The 23882-nt window shown below is 37.8% G+C and overlaps 5 protein-coding genes across 5 annotated transcripts; 3 read left to right on the forward strand and 2 right to left on the reverse strand.

Moving 5' to 3' along the window:
- Window positions 1–4210: 4210 nt before the first annotated feature.
- Window positions 4211–7259, forward strand: LOC101290904 (protein IQ-DOMAIN 14-like). The gene is made up of 5 exons (XM_004307947.1): window positions 4211–4435; window positions 4551–4720; window positions 5464–5766; window positions 5893–6282; window positions 6405–7259. The coding sequence occupies exons 2-5, from the start codon at window positions 4640–4642 to the stop codon at window positions 7035–7037; spliced, it is 1407 nt and encodes a 468-aa protein (XP_004307995.1). The 5' UTR covers window positions 4211–4435; window positions 4551–4639; the 3' UTR covers window positions 7038–7259.
- Window positions 7260–8045: 786 nt separating this feature from the next.
- LOC101292468 (disease resistance response protein 206-like) lies at window positions 8046–8597 on the reverse strand. Its single transcript, XM_004309092.1, has one exon. The coding sequence runs from the start codon at window positions 8595–8597 to the stop codon at window positions 8046–8048; it is 552 nt and encodes a 183-aa protein (XP_004309140.1).
- A 2115-nt stretch (window positions 8598–10712) lies between these two features.
- On the forward strand, window positions 10713–12254 carry LOC101291183 (deacetoxyvindoline 4-hydroxylase-like). Its single transcript, XM_004307948.1, has 3 exons — window positions 10713–11288; window positions 11407–11728; window positions 11821–12254. Exons 1-3 carry the CDS (start codon window positions 10771–10773, stop codon window positions 12073–12075), a joined length of 1095 nt encoding a protein of 364 aa, XP_004307996.1. The 5' UTR covers window positions 10713–10770; the 3' UTR covers window positions 12076–12254.
- A 1564-nt stretch (window positions 12255–13818) lies between these two features.
- On the reverse strand, window positions 13819–17635 carry LOC101291471. The gene is made up of 5 exons (XM_004307949.1): window positions 17296–17635; window positions 16910–17215; window positions 16450–16608; window positions 16277–16372; window positions 13819–14174 (listed from the first exon to the last, which is right to left on the reverse strand). Exons 1-4 carry the CDS (start codon window positions 17470–17472, stop codon window positions 16328–16330), a joined length of 687 nt encoding a protein of 228 aa, XP_004307997.1. The 5' UTR covers window positions 17473–17635; the 3' UTR covers window positions 13819–14174; window positions 16277–16327.
- Window positions 17636–19102: 1467 nt separating this feature from the next.
- LOC101291765 (starch synthase 1, chloroplastic/amyloplastic-like) lies at window positions 19103–23115 on the forward strand. The gene is made up of 14 exons (XM_004307950.1): window positions 19103–19572; window positions 19977–20335; window positions 20418–20495; window positions 20583–20707; window positions 20808–20889; window positions 21014–21187; window positions 21320–21401; window positions 21494–21648; window positions 21735–21824; window positions 21895–22019; window positions 22121–22229; window positions 22325–22377; window positions 22490–22529; window positions 22617–23115. The coding sequence occupies exons 1-14, from the start codon at window positions 19266–19268 to the stop codon at window positions 22773–22775; spliced, it is 1938 nt and encodes a 645-aa protein (XP_004307998.1). The 5' UTR covers window positions 19103–19265; the 3' UTR covers window positions 22776–23115.
- Window positions 23116–23882: the final 767 nt, after the last annotated feature.

Raw genomic sequence — 23882 nt, forward strand, 5'->3', positions numbered from 1 at the left:
GTGGCCTCTGACTTGGCCGATGCAGAATGTATGTATGCTCTTGATTTTCTAGTTAGCTGTTTTTGGAGTTTCTCGTGATTTGCTGTTTTTGGAATTTCTCTTCATGCCTTTGTGTTTTTTGTGTTTAATATGAAGAATCAATACAATGTCGAGTTAATGAGTTGAATAATTGAAAATTACATTGATCAAATTTGGACAATAATTCAGAGTTAGGGATGAGTTATGTCCTCGATCGATTCCATAGTTTGATACTTCAGTGATCCCCAAGACTACTTATGAACTCATTTTGATTTGATTATTTGCTGCTCATTATCGTCTCTCATTGTTACGATTCTAAATGTTTAAGGTGAGTTATTTGTTGGTTTGGGCCTCCTATAAATAGTAGTTTGTTAATGTAATGGGTCAATGGACCCGGGTTCTCTCTTACATGGGTCTTTAGGGTTTATTCTTCTACTATACAAGACAATCTAGGATGTTTGTAATGGTATTGAAGAATATATTGAATTTTAGTTTCTTAGTTTATTATTTCCTTTCCTTTATTGTTTTTCATTTTTTGCAATGACATTTCCGGGTTAGGATCGTAACACTCATAAAACATGAATTTCATTATCATGACTTTTTCTTTGATTATCCCATTCGGAGTTCTGATTTTAACCTCCTCTTTTTTTTTTATGGGTGCAAAGGTGCGGCTAAACTTGATCCAAGGGATGGCAAGGATCCAATATACGATCCTGACAAACCTTTACCAGAGGGATTTGCATGGGTTTCTCTCTTCCTTGGGGGGACTGGAAAAACTTATGTAAGTAAGATATTTTGCTTTCACTGTGGTGGAAAACACATGTCTGACCAATGCTCAATCAAGGGTACTGCGCAGGCAATAGAGTTCCAGAAGAGCAATGATCTTTATGTCTCAGTTGACACGCTAGTCATTCCCAAGTAATGTTTTGTGTGTATGAGTATGATACTCTTGTTTCAACTATCTACCCTAGCTACTTATTATTATGGCACCAATCTAATGTAATATATACGCATGCGTTGTGACATGCACTGTATTACCTTGTTTGATTATCTATCATATTTTCTTTAGCCTCTCAAACGAGCAAACCATATATGTTTGATATTGCACACAATGTTGCACTATATGTATACCAAGACTACCTGTATGTAGTCATGCAGCTCATCTTTTTGGTTGCTCGTTCAGTATCATCTTAGCAGTTACTCGGCATGTGTTTAAACTGGTCTAGTTACCTCTAAAATTGGATACGCGCTTGCATATCAATAGCATCATCTCCGATACAACATAAAAGAAAACTATACGTTGTTACTGGGTTGTGTTTCTACTGCGCCCATGAAAACTGAAAAATGGCAGGGGACTAGAGCTAGAGCGCGTTCAGAGATTACATTTACAGTGGTACAGTGATACAGTGATACAGAAGCCTCTAATGTGCCTAAACTGGAACCAAAAACTCCCTGCATGCCTTGCAGGATAATACGTCTTGAAACGATCTTGACAGCAGCAACACCGGCCAGTAGGCCGAGCTCAAAATTTGGTAGTTAACCATGTTGCTCCTGTGTATTCAAGGGTCGCCCGTCTTCTTGTGATGATGAATGACAATGAAGAATTCAGAGTTGATTTGTATGAAACCAGACAAGTATAACAAAATACCATTATGCACATATATACAACAAGTTGATTTCGAAGTGTTCTAACACTTGAAGTGCAAGTCCCATTGGAGATAGGTTCGTCCTCGTGATTTTAGTGGTTTAGCCGTTTAGGAACTTATTAGAACTTAGAACTCAGAAAGGAACTTTGGAACTCAAGCATCATTTTACTCCTACTCTTATGTTGAATGGATAATATGGATGTAGGAAAGTTTCTTTTTGTATCCTAATATGGTAAGCGAAAGGCGATGTTTCTTTTTGGATTATGATGAATTGAGGCGGGAATGGGTTGTATATGATTGTGTTTCCTAACATATTGTAAAAGAAAGGCGATGAAAACGTTACTTCTTGCAAACAAAAAATGATGGTTTCATTTCTTGGATTATGATGAATTATGAAGAGAATGGGTTGTACGTATTATGTTACGGTTATTGTTAAGATGGTTCCACTTTTGATAATCTGGAAATAACTGAATTAATCTCCAAAAAGTCACTCCCATTTCAAAATAGGAAGTCTAATATCACTCTCTTGTTCGATTTTTACTTCAGTATGTTCACATGCTTGGAGTTGCTTGTTCAAGTGCAAAACGAGAAGCCTCAAGATCGATACCGAGTCAAGATTGAACTCATTGAAGGCATTATAATTGTTGTACCAAATCTTAATTAGAAATAAAGGAATGTAAACATATACATCATCTTAACAGAGAGTTGTTGTTGGCATTTCTTAATTTCTGGTAGATGAACACAATCAATCATAACATTCCCTCAGCATATACCATAATGCATGTCACAAGATATAGGTAGCTAGCTAGATACATAATTTTGCTTCTAATCCACATTAATAAGACTCATAGTCACATTGATCCATGTCACAAATCATTGTACTACTGTGCAAATCTGAGTACGAACTAAACTGGAAGAAAGTGGAGGTCCAACCTTTCTGTGTTTGTGAAACTTTTGATTGAACCCTAGCAAATGGTCCCGAACCATATTGTATAGATGATTGTGATATCTGGTTCATTTCCATAATTAAATAAAAATCAATATGATGAAAGGTGCTTGACACCAACCCAAATTGAATCCTCCTCATGAAAAAGCTAGCAAGCAACCACAGAAAGTGAGGATAGTCTGAGAGAAAGATCAATTGATTTCAGCCTTCCTAATGAAGCCAGCCTCTTGAATCTTTGCTTGAAGCTCCCTTTAAATGCAAGCAAATAGATCATCTACCTTAGTTAAACATTTTTATGTGTTCGTTTTAACTTTTAAGTCTCAACCATACCCAATAGTGGGTGTGTCTAGAACAAACTTCCCAGCTCGATCAGCAAGGAATTGAAGAAGATTAACTGAAGGGTTTATATGTTCGTGGTGGATAACCAGATTTGCCCCACTACAGGTTTCTTTCAGAAAACAAGACAAATAAGTCGATTGACTTGCCTGACCATTTTAGAAGAAGAGGTTTAGCACTTGTCATATTTCTGGGTCTCACATGTCCATGCATGATACCACATGCCTCGACTTATAACACGACACTTTATTTCACTTGAGTAAATGATATTGTTGTTCCAATTCATAGAGGGCATAAGCAGTAACAAGAAGGCGACGTTGTTCGTCGGGGATTTAGACGTGATCAAACCGTAAAAATAGGAGGCAGAATATGTATAAACTAAGGTGCTGCACTTGATATTATCGAAAAAAAGGGTGCTACACGCCTACAGTTGATTGGGAAGGTTAAGAATTGGGTGAAACTGAAGAAACAGTGATGGGGACTTTGGTGAAAACTGAGTTTAAGTGGAGGCTGTGCTAGCAGTAGGAAGATACTAGTAAGATATCAAAAATGACAGGCCAACTCATATGCACAACTTGGTCGAATTAGATGTGACCTCATTATATCGCGTGAGACAATATGGAATTCTTCATTGATACAAAAACGAAAAGGTAGAAGCCTTTTATAAATCATAATTAATATCAATTACTCCCGAGCTTATTAGTCTATAAACGAGTACTCTAATGAATATAATCCTGATAAGAAAAAAAATAATGAAAAGAACAATAAATCTGATTATGAATTGTATGCGACGAACTAAGACAAAGACAACACTCATCTAGGCAAGAGAAGCGATACGAAACATGCAAGGTTTCTCATCCAATACATCTAAACCAAAGTCATGGTTTTTCCCCGACCAAACAATCAATTGAGTAATATGTTTATCATAAAAATAAAATTAAACGAGAGAAATTGAATGCACAACAACAGAGCATATGATCAATCATCATCAACACACGGGCATCTCATGATCCACACAGAAATGGGCGTTTAAATCTCTTAATATTCAAATTAATCAGCAAAATCCTTTGCTTAATCTGCTATTTACTTCTAATATTTTCGAATTACTTTTTCGTAGGTTTAAGGAGATGACATGGCAGAGAAGCTGTCCAATTGGGTAGCCCCAGCTGCAAGAATCACTACGTACAAGAGAAGGCTGTAGAGAGCTAGATCGATTCACACGTGAAATGGTTAAATAGCAACGGCGATTTGCGCGGACCTTGCAGCTATTATTACCCTCACCATACTACTCTCTCTCTCTCTCTCCTTCTTCTTCTTCTTCTACTGCTATTACTACACCCTTCGTATTCTTCGGAAGCCCTCCTCTCTCTCTCTCTACCTGGCAATGCCTGTCTAGACACATATCTTCTTTCTCTCTCACTATCTCTCTCTCTCAGATCTTCGTTAGTATCGCTAAGCTGATCAGTGATCGTCGACGATGTGCTCGAAGGTGTGACTGTATATCTAGGATGATTACGATCCGATATAATTCTTCAGATGTTTCGTTCTCGTTCTGGACATACATATGAAGTTGTAACATCTGATCGTGTTTAATTTGATGGCAGGAAAAGTAGTTTTTACGTTTGCGTAATGGCTGTTCTGAGGGGAATGGGGTGAAGCCGGATCGATTGTTTGGCCGGAGATTTTGATCGATATGGGGAAAAAAGGAAGCAGCTGGTTCTCGACGGTTAAGAAGGTTTTCAAAAATTCTTCCAAGGATTTGCCGGACAAAAAGGTTATTATCCAGTTTTATTATCAAACTAATTACTTTTCAGTTTCAATCTTTGCTAATTACAACCATAATCATAACGGAAATGCAAACTAATGTGACCAGTGGCCCCTGATTACTCTCTTAGCTTCCGGCCGGTTAGGCTCCTAACTGAGGTTTACTCATGAAGACTGATCTTAAAGGATTGTTGTGATTCATGTTTGCATGTATGTGAAATGTGTTCTTGTATATATGAGAATTTGTATGATCATTGTGATCGAATAGGGATATGTATATGTTAGATGAGATCGAATTACTCGATCTTGTAACTGCTTGTTTATATGATCATTACTGCTAATTACTAAGTTCGATGTCACCTAATCAACCAGTTAGTACATGCTAAAACAATGTGCTTTGGATAGAGAATCATTCAAAGAATGATCTTCTATTGTTGCCTTGCTCGAGAGGGGATACGATTTTTGCCTATGGTAGTGGAACTACATTAAAGCTGAGCTAGCACTACCCATGAGTACAGGGCCACTGCCTTTGTTTAGGACCATGACCCAAAAAAGGTGCCATTCATGGTCCCCTATCAACATGCATATATGTATGTGACCAAGGACACCTTGCCCTCATGGGTCATGATCTTATAACTGTCATGCCACCTATGATGTCACATCATCCCGAAACCAAAATATCATCCTCTTTGTGCTAATTTTTCTGATCAGTGTTGTCAATTAACGTGATTTTTTTAATTTGGTTTTGTTAAGGATCAGATTACGGATAAATGGCAGCAACATGATGCTCCGGAGGTGGTGTCGTTTGAACATTTTCCGGCAGAGAGTTCTCCGGACAGAACCAATGACGAGAGCACTGCATCAACTCCTGCGAACAATGAAGACCGGCAACATGCCATTGCCGTGGCAATGGCGACGGCTGCTGCCGCAGATGCTGCGGTAGTGGCAGCTCAAGCGGCTGCTAAAGTTGTAAGATTGGCTGGTTATGGACGTCAATACTACTCTGTGGAGGAAAGGGCTGCAACCCTCATACAGTCATTTTACAGAGGCTACCTAGTAATATACAAATAAATACTCCTCTTTATTCCCTTCATTATATTTGAATATGCACACACAAAACTTAGTTACGTCACATGTGTAAACCTTGCAAGTATGACCTGAATGTGATCTATATTATTGTAGGCTCGACGAGCTCGACGGGCGTTGAAGGGATTGGTGAGGCTGCAAGCATTGGTGAGAGGCCATAACGTGCGGAAGCAAGCACAGATGACAATGCGATGCATGCAGGCACTAGTTCGAGTTCAAGCAAGAGTTCGAGCTCGACGAATCAAATTGACACATAACAAGCAGCAGAGTCATAAACAAACGGACAGTGATATTGATGATGAAGAAGAAAGATTAAGAGCTTTGATAGAGCTGGAAGAAGAGCATAATCTAAGAAGTCCTATGAAGAAACATGAAATGCAAACTAGGCATCAGAGAAGTGAAAGCTATTCCAAGGAAAATGCCTCGAGGAAACATGATGCTGTGGTTAAAAGGGAGAGAGCTCTTGCTTATGCTTATAGCTACCAGGTTAGTCTTGCTCTTTTTATCATTTCTAGCTAGTACAATGCTATTTTACACACTTAATCTCATGTGATCCTTAATGTGTTATGTTAGGTAGTTTAATAACCTTTTTCACTTGACAATTGCAGCAACAACAACAGCTTCTACAATCCGTTCCTCATGGTAGCGATGTTGGGCTACAGGCCAACCAGCGTGAAAAGGACCAATGGGGATGGAATTGGCTTGAGGGTTGGATGTCATCGCAACCTTACAAAGCCCGCCACTCAGGCCCACGAGACACCACTTATATGACACCGGGCACTACCACAACCACCGGCGATAACATTTCCGAGAAGACAGTAGAAATGGACTCCACGGCATTTCCAACATTGCGGAGTCATTTCAAACAAGACATGGCTAATTCTAACCCGTATTCAGCTCGACAAAACAACCCAAGCCCTGACAATGTACCTAGCTACATGACACCAACCCAATCTGCCAAGGCCAAGGTACGAGGCCAGGGCTTGGTCAAGCAACGAAGCCCTCCCACTCCCCAATGGAACCCTTCAACAAAGAAAGGATCGGTAGTTGGTTCGGGTTGTGATTCGTCAAGCTCGGGTGGAGGACCCACAAGCTACTTGATCCCAAGGAGCCCAAGCCCAAAGAGTAATGGAGTACGCGGGCAGGCGAGATTGTCATTGGGCTTTGGCCCTGATTCTCCGCATGGCGAAGATTGGGCCCTGCCTCTCGCTGTTCATGGTTGGAGACATGATTTCGGTTAGTTCTGCTTTGATAATGGTGTGGTACCAGGCTAAGTTTTTCAAGAAAAAAAAAAAGGTTTGTTAATATGCTCTGTTATTGTTTTATTTAATTTTGTAATAGACTTCCATGAAGTTTGCAATAAGTTATGTATCTTCTGTGAAAAATTAAAAAAGGGTGGCCAGTAGGCCATATATCATAATGTCTTCTCCTTTTACCTTCTTCAATTTCATGTCTTTAATCTTTTGATTCGAGCCATAATTTGAAAATCCCTTTTTCTACCCTTTTTCTGAGTTTCAAATTCTTGGCTCCGACAACATGTTCTTGATCTTCTGGTGAGCTGCTCGAGCTCCGATGAGACATGCAAACCTCGAGCGAAGCTCAGACGCTGTTTGGTGGAGCTTTGGAGGAGCTTCATCGATCTAATTATGATGTAGTTTTATGATGTATGTGTGTGAGTAGGCAGACTCATGGGAATTAGCTGCATCTAGATGGTTGTAGATTTCTTAGAGTACCTTAATTGAGCGTTTTGGCTCCTGAAAGCTGCTTCCTTAGTCTCTGTTTGTTTCTAGTTTTATTCATCCTCTGCTAGGTTCATAATAAGTGAGTGTTTCGTCTAATGTAGTGGTACTAGATAACTTTCAGGTTTATGTATGTTATCATTCTGGTCATCGATTATTAATAAAATTTTCATTTTTTTCAAAAAAGGAAAAAACAAGAAATTGAAAATTTGAAAACCAAGTGAACCTCGTCAATAAAGACATAGAGGAGATGCCTCGTCCAACCAAAAGATCACCAAGGATGACAAACTAACATATGGGACTATGGGAGCATAGTACAGTTTAGTTTAAGTTGGAGAAGAAATACCCCTTATTAATAAATAATAATCAAAGCGTTTAATCATACAACCAAACGCAACCCACAAGTCCACACACACACAAAAAAAACAAACAAACGAGTGCTCCATGCATATTGATCAACATCAACTCATCTCTGAGTGACTGAGACGTCTCATATATCGTCTTAGTTTTCTACCTGTGTTCAACTGTAATGTTCAATCGTACAACTGCGTATCCAGCCGGAGTGTCCACAGAATAGAATTCACACGTAGCGTACCCTCTAGCAAACCGGAACTTCCCGGTACCGGATACCACCGAAAGCTCTCTAACCGGCTCCATTAAAATACTATTTCCTTGTATCTCTATTGTGCTGCCATTGTACTCCTTGTTTGTGAACCGAACTGAAAACACAATAAGGGCACTAAGTCCGTCCAGTGCTGAAGCCACAAAAACACCTTGGGCTCGGCCTACTGCTGGGGAGTGTAGGCTTGGTCCTTCTGTGAGAGGGTTGTCAGTGACATAAAATGATCCAAATTGACTGAAGGTCCAAAGCTTTCCGGCAACACCAGCAACTGGTATGTCTGTGACATTTGGACCGGAAATGAAATCGTGAAGGTACATGGACATGTTGGTTTCTTTGAACTCTTTACTGCCACTGGCTATGCCGGAAAATGTAGTCATGGATAGAACCAGGACCAACAGTAGGGATCGATTAGTGAACTTGGGTACCAAGTTTAATGCCATTGGTGTATATAACTATATATGAAACTGAAAAAGATTATGATCCTTAAGCTGAGGTATTACAGCAATGAGAATTAAAGGATTTAAGGATCCTAGGATTAAGCAATTGATAAAACTGATAGCAACTAGAGGAAACTAAAGAAGTATGGCTAGAGAAATTAGCAGTATATACGGCGATAACTGGGAAACCAAGAAATAAGGCCAAGGAGAAAAGGAGCTCTGTGAGAATTGGTCTGCGATATATTTGGAGTGAAGGTTATGGTTCATATTTATAACTATTATTTTGATAAACAATGTGGTCTATAGTCATACATTGGTATCATAAGTTCTTACGTCTGAGCCATATGATGATTGATGAACAGAGCTGGAATTTGATTTGTCAAATTCCAGCACTTAAGATTTGTCAAGGGCTGCCAAATGCTCAAGAAGACCAAGTACAAAACGAAATGAGGTGATGAACAGGTTAGTCAAATTCCAGCACTTATGATTTGTCAAGAGTAACAGGTTGTACTAACATGAAAATTCCAGCACTTACTAATTCCTAGAGCATTTGGCAGCCCTTGACAAATCATAACTTAGAGCATCTCCACTCCAACCCAATGGTCAATTTTTTTTTCCAAATTTGAACAGATTTGACTATTCTCATAAACTTGTGCTCCAACCCAAATGTTAAATTTGAATATAATTATACTGTTTTTTATACTATTCAGACCTAATTATAATATTAAAAAATGTTTTTGACAAAAAAAAGAAAAAAACTAACTAAACCTTCAGTATATGTTTCGTACTTATCCCCAAATCCCCCATTCTATCTTCCCTTCTCTTGCGTCCATCATGATGCAGAATACTTAGCAACCATGAAATTTATATGAACAACAACCAACCCAACCCAGATTCAGCCTTTGTTAAGTTTAGTTGTTACTCCAATTCGAGCTTCATCGTGGATCTCACTCAACACCGAAATTACCATTTCAGTACTGCAATCTTCTTCTTCATCTTCTTTTTCTTGGTGAGTTTTTCTATTTAAACTCCTGAATTGGGCACCTGCAGTAGCTGTAGAGAAGAGAAAGACGATCTCGGGGTCTGCATTTTGGTCTGGGTAAGGAAGAAAGTCTGTGGTTTGCATGCGAATTGAATCTTAGGAAGAAAGCGATTGAAGAGAAAGAAAGAAGGAGAAGGGAAGATAGTCTTTGCCACTATCAAATTTGACAGCCCGAGTCGGGATGTCATTTACGCCGCAGCAAAGACCCTTCCGCTGGCTCCGTGTCGGAAATGACTATTCCGCTGGAGATGCTCTAAGATTTGTCAAAGGGCTGCCAAATGCTCAAGAAGACCAACTACAAAAAGAAATGAGGTGATGAACAGATTAGTCAAATTCCAGCACTAATGATTTGTCAAGAGTAAGAGGTACGTTGTACTAACATGAAAATTGCAGCACTTACGATTTTTCTCTCTTTTTGTTTAAAAGCTAACCAATTTCATGAAACAAAACGTTTTTATATTGATTGCTCTGATTTAAATCGAATTATCTTTTGATCAAAAAAAAAAATTCTATTCAAAAATGTCTGTGGAGCTCAAGCGTATTTAAATGGAACAACTAGGTACGTACAAGTTAGCCGCTCAAGTTGGTCGCCTTCGCGCAAAAGTTTCCCATTAATTGGAGGGAAACGATGTCTTAAGCAAAAAAAAAAGTATATATGTGCGTTTTCTTTTCGATTTATTATGTAGACATGCGAGCCATGCGACCAGATCTAACCATAATAAACAAATGGACCAGGTATTTGGTCACGCGGAACATGTGTCATCAAGTCCATCTTAATTAGAACAAATATAACAACGAAAAAAACCTCACAAAACAAAAGTTGTTACAAAGTAAAGAGAGAAGACAAAGGAAAATTAATTGGGATGAGATAGAAGTCTTCTTATTTATTCTCATTAACATTCTCATATAAAGATATAATTTACATCAAAATACATAATTAATGAGTAATTACGTGTATAACCACATAAATTATAATATTTATAACAAAAATAATAATAATAAAAAAGAAAATATTGGCCTATAATGCGAAATATCCCTATAAAAAGGATGGGATTTATGCAAAACCAGAAACTCATATCGAGTGACGTCCCCCTTTCACAAAAAAAAAAACTAGAAACTCATAGTTTTAGAGAAATGTCGATCTGGGAAAAACTAAGCGACCCTGATCGTCTGGAGAAGCTGAAGGCCTTCGACGCAACCAAAGCTGGTGTCAAAGGGATTGTCGATGCGGGAATCACCAAAGTCCCACCCATGTTTGAGCGTCTAAAGAAATATCCCTCGACTGCCGGCGACTGCAAGATATCTGCTGGCCAGTTCAGTATACCGGTGATTGATCTTGCTGACAATGGAGAAAGAAGTGCCGAGGTTACCGACCAAGTCCGGAAGGCCGCAGGGAGCTATGGGCTCTTCCAGGTGGTGAACCATGGGATTCCCCATAGAGTGATGGAGGAGATGATCGAGGGGACGCTAGGATTTCACGAGCTGCCGGGGGAGACCAAGGCCGAGTACTATGGCAGGGAGCTGGCAAGGAAGGTCAAGTTCTTCTCTAGCAATAGCATGTACGAGTTGATGTACGGTGAATGGAGGGACACTTTGCAATGCACCATAAGTGACGGGCAGTTTGATCCTCAAGAAATTCCTCTCGTTTGCAGGTATGAACGTCCAAGCATGCATGCATGTGTTCTTTTAAATCATGATTGTGCACTATATATACGAATCTATTTTTATCAGACTTTGATGTGGTTTTTCTCTTATATATACAATATGCAGAGATATAGTTATGGAGTATTCTAAACATGCTCAGAAGTTAGGTGTCATCTTGTTTGAACTGCTATCGGAGGCGCTTGGACTCAAACCCGATTACCTCAAAAACTTGGGTTGCGTTGGGGGCTTAGCTTTTAGTAATCACTACTATCCCCCATGTCCTGAACCTGAACTTGCTATTGGCACTATTGAACACTCCGATGTCGATTTTCTGACCATCCTACTTCAAGACCAAATTGGTGGACTGCAGTTTTTGCACCAAAACCAGTGGATAGATGTTCCTCATGTACCTGGAGCTCTAGTGGTAAACATTGGAGATCTCTTGCAGGCAAGCTTTCTATATAATATCTATTCGATCACCAAAGCTAGCCCGGTAAATATATATTGTTTCACCGCTAACGTAAATATACTGTGATGCAGCTAATGTCAAACAACAAGTTCAAAAGCGTGAATCACAGAGTATTGGCTAAGAAGATAGGTCCAAGAATTTCCGTGGCATGTTTCTTTAGACCCTTACTAGAAGACCCTAGGAGATTGTGTGGGCCAATCAAGGAGTTGATATCAGAAGAGAATGCTCCAGTTTACCGGGAAATATCTATGAAAGATTATATTATGTGCCACTACAAGCGATGGGAAGCGTATGAGGTCTCGGGGCTAGAAAGCTTGAAGCTGTGATCAACCTATACATGCAGAAGTTTCACCCTCAACATCTATATATGGGTCTAATACTAGTTTATGTATTTCATTTCTGAAGAAATATTCTTGTTAAAATAAATTCTATGCGAATCTGTGAGATTGAATAAACTTCTTGGAAAATGGTTTATAGCCGTTTTGATACAATTGAGTTTCTGCAATTCTACGTTTAACAAAAACAATTACTGTACGTTACTCTTGTGCATGGAACTCTTATTGTTTGTAACAGTATCTGAACTTTTCGAGTTCTTTTGGAATAACTCTTTTTATTTTGTTTGTGGAACCTTAGACCCAAGTTGTAGTTTTGATTATAAAGATTGAGACCCGTGATTCTTAATAATGAGAGCTATGTTGTCCGATTTGTTTTTTTTTTTAAAATACAACAAAATAATACAAAAAGCTACAACGAAAAACCACTAAAATATCGTAATTCATGAAAATCAAAATTAACAACAGTGAGAGGAGAGAGGGAGTCCATTTTGACAGACTTGTTGCTCTCCACACTATGTGTCATAGTATGTAGTTCTTTTACTACAACTTCTTGTTCTCTTACTAAAAGATATAATATTGCTTAGCGGCTATGAGTTGATTCTTGTCAAATTTTCATGTGTTAGTTTATATATGCATGTATAAACACTAAACCCCTAAAGTTATATAAAGTCAGAAAAATAAAAAATCTAGTAGCTAGCTGAGGGTGATACGTAGTTGGGTAGCGTTGCATGCAAGTAAAGCGTTCTCTAAAGAACTGATATGCGGCTCAAACTCTAATTCGTCTTCTAATTAAACGTCTAAGATTGGTTGGTGGGGGTGTTTATATATGTCAAATTAAGAGAGCATTTTCAGTATACGACATGTATCTTCACATACATACATAGATGATCAAGATTAGATGAAATAATATAAAAACACAGTGGTCAAACATATGAATTGTTATGGACGATTAAGATTGTGTCGTATAAACATGTCGTGCATATAAGAATTTCCAATTAAATTATTTGTATGTTGTATCTTTGTCAATGAAAACAAAGTTCCTTGGTAAAAAACGTTGATTTGCATGTCCATGCCAAATACATAATTTAGTTATCTGTAATTGTTTGAATCTTTGCAAAGAAAATCCCAATATTGAAAAAAGTCAATCAGTTTCCAAATTTTCAACTAATATATCGATTCTAAGTAGTTCATTCATTTCGTTGTAAAGTATAGACGGAAGTTGATTACTATAGTACGTTACAACGATTGCCATTTTTTTACTATATATAGTACGTTAGTATGCTGGGTTCTAAAGCCTTACCCTTACAAAAATTAAAAATTAAAAAAATAATAAACTATTTATGTCCTTTTACTAACTATATAGTCCACATTTAGCCAAAACTTGGGTACCAAGTTGTCAAGATATTTGGGAGTTAGATGGTCAACACGGAATTTGTGGGTTCAACGACGTACACTTTCAATTTAAAAAACTGAAAGTTGGTGATCTCATGTCTCGCTCAAAGATCTTGTTTAATTTTTTTTTACGAGTGCAAAGACTTGCATAGATAAAGAATTGAAGAAAGAAATAGACTTTCTAATTATACCAAGTCCTGTGCTAATTTGGCTTTCCTTGCTGAGCTCTGGACTTTGAAAGATAACGAACTAGAGCACATAAAGTTGAATTGGGGTTTGATTCAGGTTATAATAGATGGAGTTTCAAGTGCATATATGGCATGTACGTAGTTGTAGCTATTCAAAGAGGAATTCAATGAGTTCTTTAAATTTCAACGAAAGTCTCATTCTATACAGTATTCAATTTGTTATTTTGTTGAATGTACTACATTGATGAACAATGTTTTATGTTGTTCAACATGTACTATTTTATTTCATTTTGTGAACATTACATCAACAAAACAGTATAGAAAAAATCCATAAGAGAGAAACTAGCGAGAAACCCTAAGAAAAGTTGTTCTTCCGACTGTGCCGCCATGTTTGTGTTGGCTTTTGGCCTCGCTGGTATGCGTCGATTGCAAAAAAGGATCATTTTGGAACTGGAGTTGCAGAAAAAGGATTCTTTCTGCAATTACTTATGATTTTTCGAAGTTACTGACCTGCATCAAGAAAATAACAGATTTGGAAAACTGACTGTAATCGTTTTGCAAAAGTTTAGTTTCTACTGTCTAAACTTGATATTTAAAAAACAAACAAATCTTGCCATAAAGGTCTGTGTAAACAATAGAAGAACTAAATATTGAATCCAATCAAACATGTTTAAACAACCCAACATTAATGAAACAAAATAGCTGAACTCTAGCAATAGTTAATCCAATCAACAGTAACACAATGACATCTTGAATACAATTGAGCAAACATGCCTCAATTGTCTATATCAATCTTAGTAACAAAATAATTTGATCAGTTCTAACAACATCTCATATCAACCAAACAGTATAGAATCAAATTGAATTGAAAGGAGAAGTTCACACTTTAAATCTTCCTATTTCTCATCTACTTTTAAAACATTGGTTCTCTCTTTTCTCTCTATCAGTAAACTCAAGGAAACCATATGGAAAACTCAAAATGCTTAATCTAATTTTATGGTCCAGAAAAAGAGATAGATTTTGGTATCCAAGACAAGAACAAAGTAAACAAAAGTGAACTCAACAACTGAAATCTTACTTGTTTAGATACTAGATCCGCCATCTCTAGACCCCTAGATCCACAAGGATTTTGACACCTCATGCTTAAAGATGTCAGTTAATTGTTTAAGCTATTCTAAGAGGCTATTCTGTTTTATGGCGGCTGAGCAAGGTTTCAGATTAGAACTAAACAAGGTTTCAGATTAGGAAACATCTGGTGAAGAAGGAAACAATGAAGGAAAGATGAAAAAGTTTTGAGTTTAGAGCTAGGTTGCGTATTTGATCAACATTCTACAATGAAAGCTTTTCCGTAAAGTTGTTCTAAATTTAGGCTCGGGTTTGGGTTAACTGGTATTGGGTCAAGGTTTTGGTAATGGGTTTAAAATTTCCCCTACTTGAACCAAATAAAATGAAATAAAAACAAGTCTAAAAACAACTATATCAATTTTTGCTTTAAATAATAATATATATATATATATATATATATTTTTTTTTCAGTTAACCTCTTTATCACCCAGAAACAGGGTTTTAGAATTTTGAATGATGGTGAAGGTTTGGAAATGGTACCATAGCTGCCTTTCTCACCACCCATTGAAGACCCAGGTCATCAGCTCATCAGCTCCGGCGTCCTCCAGATGAATGCAAGGGATGTGAACTGCAGCCACATCCGCAGCGGGTTTACAAAATCCGATAGCTCCCTTGATCTTCTCGCCAAGGTCATGAATGAAATCCTTGACCTTATCAATGAACTTGTCTCCCTCCTCTTCTTCGTGTTTCCCCTCCTTAATTCCCTGATCTACTCTTTCTGCGTCATCATAGGATGTCATCGAACTAGTTTAGGTCCTTGCACACTGATGCGGGAAGCATACACACGATAGTAGGCGGCTCCATCAAGCATCGAAAGCCAAGTGAGATGACGTTGGAATCCACCAACGGTAGCCTTGAATCCACAAGACTAGGGTTTCTCGAATCCACGAGAAGTTCTGGAATCCACCAGGATTTTGAGAAAACTCAAAAGTTTTATTAAGATGAAAGATTGCTCTAATACGTACAAAGCATTATGGAGGTTATATAGGCATCCATACCTAAGAATTACAATCATAATCTAACATTGAAACCTAAGAATCCAAATTAAAAAGGAAACAAATAACCCTAAATAAAACAATCTTAAAAAGAAAATAAAACTAGCCTAAAAATACTAAATCGCGAATCGAACAGTTAATACGACATCTTTTGGCTTAAATATGATTGGGAGATATGAATCAATATACAATATGACATTAATTTGCAAAGAACAGTTTGGACACATTGTGCTAAAAATGAGCTACTGCAAAAACACCAATCAAATTCTGCAGTCCAATCACTAAACTTTGAACTAGAGAGAAAATCACTAAACTTAGAACTAGAGATTGAATTATGCACATAAGCGCTTCTTAACAAAGGATAACATGAAGCACATCCTCTGATTTTCCTAATTGAATACCTATTTCCCTCTTGTTACAAAAGAAAGATGGCCACCAGCTAGCTGGGGATGCATGACATGATCAATACAAAGAGAGTACTGAAGGCCTCACCTATGGATTCTGGAACTCTGTAGTACAGCCTCGAATTTCGTAAGTGTGTCATCACGCTCCTCCTTGAACGCATCTTGCTTTCTCCTCCATCCATGCCTGCAAATAACAGTAGGATTCCAGTAGACACATCTATATGTGATTGCCAACACAATTATTACAATAAGAATATTTACCTCAAGTGAGGTCAATGCTTGTTCCGAAGCCTTATTCTTCTTCTCCAAACTTGATTTCTCCATTTGCAGTTGGGCATTGTACTGATGTAGAGCCCTGCAGTTCCCAAGTACTCGATCACTCAAATCCAAGACTGAAGAAGAAGATGATGAAGAAGCAACCTGGAGGGACACATGACCAAACAAAGAACCAAAGGGACTTAAGAGAAGTAACAATAGCGGCCCAAAAAAGAAAAACGCAAACAAAATCAACCCTATCAGGCTATCACATGATCCAAATTCAAAGGAAATGCAATGCTATGGTGACAAAAACATCATAACCTCCCTCAGACAAAGAAATGAAGTAGGTAAATTGGTACAAGGTAGAGCTAATTCATTTGAGCACAGCTTCACTACATTACCACACATCTAAACGAAATGTATCAAAACTTAGTACTATCAAGAAACAAGTGTAAGTACTCACTGTGGGTGGCAATGGGAGCGGTGGAGCAATCTTGGTTGGTTTTGGTGGTTGTGGCATATTTAAATTAAACTCCTTCCGGCACGTCCTACAGAAGTAGCGCAACTTCCACATTCTCCCATACCTGTAATACTTAAAACGCGTATTTCCCGACAGACAATCAACCTTGTCACATCTTGCACTGCCGCAACTCGGATTGGGGACAAACCGCAACCATATCTGATCCTGTTCCGGCTCCTCCAGTTTACTCTCAATCACTATTCTCTCAATCTCGTCCCTCACTTTATTGTTCCGCTTCAGTTGTATATTCTGAGACAATAACCATACTAATAAGATCACAACGAAGAAGAATGCTTATGATGATGTGGGTCTTGAAATGTATAGAGTACCTGAAAAAATAGATGAAAACAAGACTGACTCCCTAAAGCAGCTGGGGGGAAGGACTCCATGAGAATCGAGAACAGGGTTTTCACGGTGTCGTTCGGAGAGAGTGAAAAGGTGGCTGTTATTCCTTGTTGTGTATAGACATGTATCTCCATCATTTGATGAGCTTCTTGCTCTTCCATTCTGATCCAAAGTGGGTCTATCTGGAGTGGAGAGCTACCAAGCGAATCGAAGAAGATGAGAACCGGAGAAGCCACACACTGCGATTTGCGAACGGAATCAAATAATTCTACAAACGAATACAGCCCATCTACATCTTTCTTTCTTCTTCTCTTCGCATTACTGCTAAAATCGAAAAGGTAGAACGAAAATCAACTGAAAATAAGCGACGACGATAGAGGGTCTAGTTAGGTTTTTTTTTTTTTTTTTTTTAAAGGTGGGACCCTCAGTCCGTATAGGCCCATTACCGAGTCACCGCCTAATGGTGACACAACTCCACCTAGCCCACCTAAGCTTTCAGCAGCGTGTTTTCTTAAAAGGTAGGACCCTCCGTTACCTGATACCGCCTAGCCCACCTGTTTCTCTTGGGCCTTCAAGTTTTTAGCTGTTTTCATTGGTACAGCCTATTACTGAGAAAATGGGTATCGCTAACATCCAAATGTAACCATGTAATTCTGGTGAATTAAAGAGAAATTTTATTAACATTAGATACACATTATTTTTTTATATAAATTATTTAAGATTTTTTAAGAATATAAAATTACTAAAAGAGACATTTATATCAAAAAGTAAAAAAATCTAATTGAAATAAAATATTCAGCTTAAGAGCTTTCTTATTCTCTTCGAGAACAACATGTGTGAATATACCAAACCCTAATCAGAAATAGCTAGTGATGTTTATCATGAACAACCATTGTTTCAAGCAAAAACTGAAGACAACGTAATAAATTATAGTGGTACTTCTTAACCCGGCCTCTAAGCGAGGTATGACTTCTCTGTCTTTGATTAAGTTTGATCTACTACAATATTTAGATTTTAAGGCTTGTTGTTTGATTAGATAGTACAATTTGAAGTTGGAAATTTAGATTTTACTGTGAGAAAAGATGAAACATTTTGAGAAAAAACTTACTAATGTGAATTTTTTTATTTTAATAATTGAGGAGCAGATCTAGAAAAAAAATATATATTTAGTGAATGAGTTGTATATTTTAAATAAACGTATTGTAAGAAATTTAGATACGTATACATAGTAAACTGAAACGTGAGCTCATAATGAAAAACAAACTTAATACAGTGATGAGTGATACACCGTCGATTCAGTTCCAACAAAAAAGAAATTGTCTACACACTCACTTTGAACATGAACTACATTCCAGAATTTTCAAAAAAAATGAACTACATTCCAGAACATATTTATGTACAAGAATTCAACAAAACACAATATTTATCATTATTTTTTCTTTTACAAAAATAGTGAAAAAAAAAGGTGGTGGATAGTCACAGTTTCATGTGACTCTCGGGAAGAACACCTTAGTTAGAGTATTCATGAGGTCTCAGCAAAAAGGCTGCAGCCACTTGCTCCCCGTTCCACGTGTTTCCCTAACAACGCGCCACGTTATACTGATGTCGGTAACAGAAACAATTTGCCGTCACTATTCCGCCACGTCAATTCATCTCCAGTCTTTCAACAGGTGGGAGCACCCTCGGAGCCTGTGATGGGCCACAGGGAATCAGTTTCACAAGGTTTGGCGCTTTTTCTGGATCTCATATATCTCATCCCAACAGGTGTACGTAGTTGCCTTGTTTGTGTGTGACTTCTAAATTTCGTTTGGTTTTCTTTCCTCTTTCAATTTTCAAAGGTTATTCATAGGTAGATTTACCTTAGATACCTTCTCCCTTCTTCTATATGAGAATCCAAGTCTCTTTATCTCTCTAAAACCCTCTCCCTCTCTTTCTCTCTCTACCATTTTTCTCAATGGAGTCTCTCAATTTCACTACCCTAATCCCATGCAAATCATCTTCCGGGAATTTAGCGCGACCCAAATGGGCTGCCAATCATCACGATGTGATTTCCCAAATGGGGTTTGCTCCTTTGTGGATTAAGAGAAGCAAAACAGAGGCCTTGAGGCTCAGAGCAACGTTTTCAAGTAAAGCTGGCTCGCAAGATGGAGCTTCTGTCGTTGAAGATCAGAAACAGAAGGAGGAAGAAAAGGGTGTCAGATTTGGTGCTGAAAGAGATTCTTCTGGCTCCGTTATTGGTTTTAATCTATCACCTCCTAACGGTATGTCTCTGATCGTTTTCGAAACCTTGATCGTCGTTCATTTTCGAATTTATACATTCTTTATGGTGATGAATGTCGATCGTTTAAGGATTTTAATGGTTAGCTTCCCCAAATTCAGTTGCAAAAATCGATTTTTGAGAAGAGTTGTATTGCGATGTGTCGATGAAGTTTGGCCTATGATATATTGGGGTCATTCATCGCTAGTGGTTGAGCTTTTTATGGAATATTTTTCATTTTGTCGTGGGGTTGCTTTTGTTTTTGATCGTCCATATCAACATCCATGTGACTAAGGTCCCGTATATATGTGGTCTACTAGTCTCTATCTTGGACTGTTTGATACAATCAAGTACAAAAGAAATTTGTATATGAATTGTTGGTGGGCTGATTTGATGTTTTTACTATAGGTGAGGTTGCGATTGACGATGGAGATGTAGGTTCTGATAGAATAGAAATAGCAGAAGATGTAAGTGGAAAAGAGAAGCCGAAAGCGAAAGCGAAAGTGACAAGGAGTATTGTTTTTGTTACTGCCGAAGCAGCACCTTATTCAAAGACAGGAGGGTTGGGAGATGTTTGTGGTTCTCTGCCTGTTGTTCTAGCCGGACGAGGGCATCGTGTTATGGTTGTTTCGCCTAGATATCAAAATGGTACTGCTGCGGACAAGAAATTTTCGGGTGCCGTTGATGTAGGCCATACTACTGTCATTTGCTTTGGAGGAGAGCAAGAGGTTGCTTTCTTCCATGAGTATCGGGAAGGTGTAGATTGGGTAAGATTTTAGAAATTGTTTATGTTTTCTTACCTTTCTAAAAGGAATTGATAATGATGGCTTGTTTTGAATTCCTCTTTAGGTATTTGTAGACCACCCTTCATTCCATAGACCTGGAAATCCATATGGAGATAGTTTTGGTGCATTTGGTGATAATCAGGTATAGTTTCAAGTTGATTACTCATTGTATAATCTAGCAGCATTTGCCCTTTTGTTAAGGAATAATGCTAAGTTTTGTGTTTTACAGTTTCGGTTCACTTTACTTGCACATGCAGCATGTGAAGCACCCTTGGTGCTTCCATTGGGAGGATATACCTATGGCCAAAACTGTTTGTTCATGGTGAATGATTGGCATGCAGGCCTTGTCCCATTGTAATTACTTTACTCTTTCCCTGAATCTCGATAACTTGCATATACTTTCTTTGTGTCTTGAGTTGAGGATGACGGCATTTAGATATTTCATGTGATTCAGGCTTTTGGCTGCAAAATATCGCCCACATGGAGTTTATACCGATGCCCGAAGTGTTCTTGTTATTCATAACCTTGCACATCAGGTTTGATGTTTCTAGGATACTGATGTTCATTTTAAAATCCTGTCAAGATATAAGTTATTTTTGAAGTAGCTTTTACATTCTATTTGTCCATTACCCTGATAAATGGTTGTCTTACTTATGCAAGGGAGTAGAATCAGCAGTAACATATAAAAATCTGGGACTGCCTGCGGAATGGTACGGAGCGTTGGAGTGGGTGTTTCCGGAATGGGCCAGGGCTCATGCTCTTGATAGAGGTGAGGCTGTGAATATTCTAAAGGGTGCTGTTGTAACAACTGATCGGATATTGACAGTGAGTGAGGTATGTATATTCATGTCTGGTAAATGAATGAGATATCAACGATTTCTTCTGATATCTATGGTACTTTTAACATAACTCTGCTACATGTTTAATATGCTCTTACTCTTTTCATGTTCCACATTTTGCTTATAGGGTTATGCATGGGAAATAACAACGGTCGAAGGTGGATATGGTCTGAATGGTCTCATAAGTAGTAGAAAGAGTGTTTTGAATGGTACGATTGTTAAGTTCAAGTTTTCGTACTTAATTGAGAAAGTAATATCATCATTTAGTATCTTACTTTTGTAAATTTTCTACAATAAACAGGGATCACTAATGGTATTGATGTGGTTGAATGGGATCCATCTACTGACAAACATATTGCTTCACATTATTCTGCTAATGATCTTTCTGGGAAGGTTGAATGCAAGATTGCGTTGCAGAAGGAATTAGGTCTTCCAATTAGGCCTGATTGTCCATTGGTAAGAGAGTAATCATTGTTTATGTGGGGATTTCACACGAAATTGAAACTGTCCAAGTTATTGATTTTGAGTTGTGAAATATATAGATCGGATTTATTGGGCGACTGGACTACCAGAAAGGTATTGATCTAATTCAATCAGGAATACCGGAGCTCATGAACGAGGATGTGCAATTTGTAAGTGTTTCCTCTTTTCAAGTGATTTCTTCCCTTCTTCACATATCTAAATGTGTCCAATGCATTTTAGGTTATGCTAGGTTCTGGGGATGTACAATGTCAAGATTGGATGAGATTAGCAGAAGCAACCTATAAAGACAAATTTCGTGGTTGGGTTGGATTTAACGTCCCAGTCTCTCATAGAATAACTGCAGGGTAATTCTTAAGATTTATGCTTTCATTAGAGGTTAAGAATACCTATCTTAGATGTTCCAGGTACATATCCATATTGCTAATCGTGTTTGTGGAATTTCTAGCTGTGACATATTGTTGATGCCATCAAGATTTGAGCCGTGCGGGCTAAATCAGTTATATGCAATGAGATATGGAACTGTACCCGTAGTTCATAGCACAGGAGGACTTAGAGTGAGTTTCTACTGACATATAATATGTTTGTTCTTGATTCATCACTCGAGTGTTTGTTCTTGTGCCTCTTATGCCTTGTGTTATTTTTGTTATAGGATACGGTGGTCAATTTCAATCCCTATGCTCCTGGAGGCGGGGAGGGGACAGGGTATGCGTTCGTCCTTTAGTGCTGTCTTTGAAAACCTTTCATTCTAAAATAACTGTTAAGATTTAAGAATCACTACTTATTTTGTGATTTTTTCTATTTGTGGCGGGTATAGGTGGACTTTTTCTCCACTAACGAAAGAGAGCATGTTGGCGGTAAGTCACCTCTCTATGCTTAAGTTTTCTCCCATTTGGTATTCATAACATCCATCAAAGTTTTGATATCCGTTTAATGATTCACAGGCTCTAAGACTTGCAATTCGAACTTACAAAGAGTACAAGCCTTCTTGGGATGGATTGGTGAAAAGAGGTATGGAGAAGGACTTCACATGGGAAAGTGCTGCAATTCAATATGAGCAGGTTATCGAATGGGCATTTATTGATCCACCATATGTTGCTTGAGGCCAAAACACAATCGAGAATAATCTTCCAAATTTTTTCTGGTTCACTCCTATGTATAGGGTATCTGAGATCATACACAAATGCTTTTGGCTTCGTTGTCATGGTTGGTGTCTATATGATAGGTATACAGGAGTTTGAGCACCATAGTTTTATTCACTTAGTGATGATGCAGTCCTTTCACCAGGGTCATCCATGTCTTGAAGTTAATAGTTTAGATAGCGCGCTGTATAATCTTTACTTTCATATTATATAAATGATTTTTAGTTTCAACTAAATAATTGTATCATTGAAGATACACTAATAGTAATGCAGTTGCACACATAGCCATCAAATTGGTATGAAGGATGAACTTGCCAGAGCTCCTGTGTAGCTATGTACTGCAATATAGGCAGTAGTTTAAAACTGCCAGTTTCTTTAGAATGTGAAATTGTGAATCCTCCGACTGTTCCAGATAAACCAGGCTATCTTCACCAACAAACTAGTTCAAAATACTCGCTCTTATTCTTCAACACCAAGCAACTCGTTGAGAATTATATACTGGTTTCCAACCAGCTCACTATGGCATAGAAAGCAATCTGTGTATTCGTGCCCACGTTGAAGTTAGAAATCCACAAAGGCATAAAATGTGCTACACGCCTACACCCGCACCGGTTTAGCACCAGTGTCGAAACTTGTAGCTACACAGAAAGATTATTGTAAGACCATCTTCCATCATAGGTTAAAAAGTTAAATTTAGCCTATGTTTACTTCTATCATAAGTTAAATTACATTTTTCAAGATAAAAAATTTGGCTTAAGCTATTTGATAAGCCAACTCTGGCTTGGCTTATGAAGTTTATAAGCTAAAATTAAATGTTATTTTATTTAACTTTTCATTTCTCCTTTTAATTTACACTATCATCAAAATTAAAAATTCGTTACTCACAATCATCGTGAAGATCTCGACGAGATCTTTCATATGAGCTCCATATCGAATATATTTATATAATATTTTTTTTATGAGTAATTATTGATTTAAACAAATATATGAGAAAAGAAAAATAAATGGCTTTACCTTTAGATTTAGCTTATGGTGGGAGTGTTTTTTAAAGCCAAAAAGCTATAAATT

This window comes from Fragaria vesca, linkage group LG7 (assembly GCF_000184155.1).
Source record: "Fragaria vesca subsp. vesca linkage group LG7, FraVesHawaii_1.0, whole genome shotgun sequence".
NCBI classification, from domain to species: Eukaryota; Viridiplantae; Streptophyta; class Magnoliopsida; order Rosales; family Rosaceae; genus Fragaria; species Fragaria vesca.